General features: G+C 57.1%; 1 protein-coding gene across 1 annotated transcript in view; it reads right to left on the minus strand.

Annotated features, from left to right (window-relative positions):
* The window catches only part of SH3BP1 (SH3-domain binding protein 1), a gene marked incomplete at its 3' end in the record, with an annotated part of 9,402 nt that extends 9,366 nt beyond the window's left edge, over positions 1–36 (minus strand). The window contains 1 exon segment of the mRNA XM_010142368.1: positions 11–36. Coding sequence (XP_010140670.1) covers positions 11–36 — 26 coding nt within the window.
* Between the last annotated feature and the right edge of the window lie 181 nt (positions 37–217).

Below are 217 nucleotides of genomic sequence, written 5' to 3' on the forward strand. Positions count from 1 at the left end.
CTCCTGCCGCATCCGATTAAACTGCCTCTTCATCATCTTGAGAGCTGGGAGGAGACCTTGAGAGCCGCTCCACTTGGCTGTACCCACTCAGCACCCCTCGGTGACTTTTGGCATCAGATGCTGGCAGTCCCTCGGCTCCCTGGAGCCTCTTTGCCCCTTGCTTTTCCCAGAGGACCTCTCCCTCCTTACTCCTCTCCTTTCCTCGTTCCCCTTCTTT

This window comes from Buceros rhinoceros, unplaced genomic scaffold (genome assembly GCF_000710305.1).
Source record: "Buceros rhinoceros silvestris isolate BGI_N320 unplaced genomic scaffold, ASM71030v1 scaffold13488, whole genome shotgun sequence".
Taxonomy (NCBI): Eukaryota; Metazoa; Chordata; class Aves; order Bucerotiformes; family Bucerotidae; genus Buceros; species Buceros rhinoceros.